Source organism: Wolffia australiana, chromosome 18, assembly GCF_029677425.1.
Source record: "Wolffia australiana isolate 7733 chromosome 18, ASM2967742v1".
NCBI lineage: Eukaryota > Viridiplantae > Streptophyta > Magnoliopsida > Alismatales > Araceae > Wolffia > Wolffia australiana.
In genome coordinates, this window is record NC_135852.1 from 1,722,552 (window position 1) to 1,725,051 (window position 2,500).

At 49.1% G+C, this 2,500-nt stretch overlaps 1 protein-coding gene and 1 long non-coding RNA gene across 2 annotated transcripts in view; one reads left to right on the forward strand and one right to left on the reverse strand.

The window, feature by feature from the left end:
• LOC144715055 (uncharacterized) overlaps window positions 1–247 on the forward strand; it is a 1,662-nt gene extending 1,415 nt beyond the window's left edge. The window contains exon 2 of the long non-coding RNA XR_013584510.1: window positions 1–247. This exon is cut by the window's left edge and continues 19 nt beyond it. This is a non-coding gene — a long non-coding RNA (uncharacterized LOC144715055).
• A 120-nt stretch (window positions 248–367) lies between these two features.
• The window catches only part of LOC144715054 (Intron maturase, type II family protein), a 2,614-nt gene continuing 481 nt past the window's right edge, over window positions 368–2,500 (reverse strand). Inside the window, exon 1 of the mRNA XM_078589911.1 lies at window positions 368–2,500. This exon is cut by the window's right edge and continues 481 nt beyond it. Within this exon, the coding sequence (XP_078446037.1) occupies window positions 675–2,500 (1,826 nt within the window). The 3' untranslated portion in view covers window positions 368–674.

Genomic DNA, 2,500 nt, shown 5'->3' on the forward strand with positions numbered 1-2,500 from the left:
GCTTAAGCAATGCCATACTAGATGCAGACTGCATGGAGCCAAGGCAAGCTTAGAAGCAGTATCAAATGCAAGTCAAGTGTACTAGAACTCCCTATACGGGGAACTTTTTTATTTTCCAAGATGAACTTTGTAGATTTTTGTAACACATTATTCCCTGCACATGAAGTTGATGTCATTTTTTAAAATTTGAATTTTACAGCTTGGCATTGACATTGATTGTCCAGATAAAAATGGAATTTTGATTTTACTAGCTTCACATTCCATTTTCATTTATACATTTGGCGATCGCTTCCTGATGAGTTTAATAACAGAAAGGGATCTGGCATCCACTTGAATTCTGTAAAAAAGATTAAACTTCAAGAAAAAGTGAGCCAATAAAGAAGAAATTTGACGTCAACTCAAGAGTACGGACATACAATCCTGAAGAATGTCATCCGGAGCATCAAATATAAGAACAATACACTTACTTTACACAGAAGAAAAGATGCAGTGAAGTGAAACTCCTCCTATACTCTATTATACTGTCTGGCCATTAAATGCGAAACCCTTCCTGCCTACTTTGATTGGGCTTCAGAAAAAAAAAAATAAAAAAAAAATAAAGAAGAAACAAACCCACCAAAGAGATGATAATCTTTCATTCAATATCTGGACACCCCCCTCACACCGATCAACCATTAGCTTTTTTCTTCTTCATTATTTTTCAAGCCCCCACCAGCGAGCTCCATCAACAAATCTTTGGGGTCAGAAGGCAGCAAGTTGACACTCTTCTTGTAGTTCCAAACAAGCATAGAAATATGATCTTGAGGAGTGAGAAGCGCATTCTTCCTAAGTTCCTGCAACTGCTCCTCTAAAACCGCCCTGTCCTGAAGCCTTATAAACTCCAAGAGCAGCTTCTCATGATCTGGCCTCCAGCCAGAGGGAAAAGGAGTGTAATCAGTGTCAGGAACAAGAGACATGCGAGTGAAGTGCAACCCATCAATGGAATCCACCAGACCCATCCTCAAGAGATTGTGATACTCTGGAGACTGCCCTTTCTTGTCCTTCAATGGCCTGCTGAGGTTCCTGGAAGCAATTTTATAAACTTTTGCCCTTGATCTGAGCTTGTACTTGGCTGCATAGAGCTTGGCAAGAGAGCCTCTGATGATGTAAGAGCAGAAATTCACCACCTTCTTTCGGTTGTCGGCGTATCGGTACCACTCCGACATGGTGAAGAGGAACTTGTTCATCTGGGCATTGGTGTGGGCCTGAGTGGCATGAAACATCCTGAAGCAGGGCTGTGGGTCAGGGTCCCTGTCACCCTTTAAGAATTCCAGCTTCCTGAATTGCTTGATGCACTGCCTTAAGCTCGCCGACACCGAGAGCAGCGTGCCGACGCCCTTCTCGCTGATGATCTTGCCGCCGGTGGCGGTGTACCGGAGCGTCGGGTAGACGACGCGGCGGCAGAGGACGTGATCCAAGAACATTATCCCCTTGGTGATGTGATCAATTGGGAGGCTCTCATTGTCCAGCTTGAGGAGGAACTTCTGATCACAGAATTCGATCAGCTGCTTCCTAAGGGAGGCGGCGTCGGCCCTCGGCCCCCTCACGCCGATCAGCAGGTGCCCGCCGTAGCGAATGTAATCCATCTTCCTGGTCTTATCCGGGCCGCTCGTCGGGACGAACTCCGGCCACGACGTGTTCCCCTGCTCCTGATCATCGTCATTCGACACCACGTCGGTCTTCGACGGCCTGTAGAACTCCCTGATCCTCTCCTCCATCCACTGATCGAGCTCGTCGAGCAAGACGTTCACTAGCAGAGGGCTGAGAGCTCCACAGTGGCCCCAATTGGGCTGCTTCTGCGCCTCCTCCGGCGCGAAACCGAAGAAGGACTGCAGCCAATACGGGTCTGGCTTCGGCTCGTCTTCTTCCAGCACCCTCTTCTTCTGGTACTTCCTCTTCTTCGTCTTCTTCTTCTTCCTCAGAGCTTCATCCTCCCCGGGATTACCCGTCACAACCGGCGTGACCAGCGCCGATTTGATCAAATCCACCACTCTCTTGTCCCTGACGTCTCTCAGCAGGGCATTGATCACAAGTCCAACCTTGGATACTTCCAAAAGGGTGCTGATATCCACCTTCATGTACCAAAGATACCCAGCAAAATTCCTTCTGATGACTCTAATCACGGTGTGAGCGCTGCGTCCGGGCCTGAAAGCAAAGGACTTTTGAGAGAATCTCGCTTCATAGATGGGCTCCAAGATCATGAGCAAAACCTCCTGAACGATCCGATCCTGGAAAGGCGGGGGCTGGGCTGTGGTGAGCAAGATCTTGATCTTCCTCTTGGAGAGAGTTTCTAGATCGGTCTTGTCTCTGGGCGATCGGACGTGGAACTCCAGCCGAGCTCCCCACTTGAAGCGGCCGTCTAGAACGGAGTTTCTGAGGGCGAGAAGGCCTTCGAGAGCGCGGTGGGGGATGGCGCTCTTCGGGACGTAGGCGCCGGTGTCGTCGGCGGCGACCTTCTGGT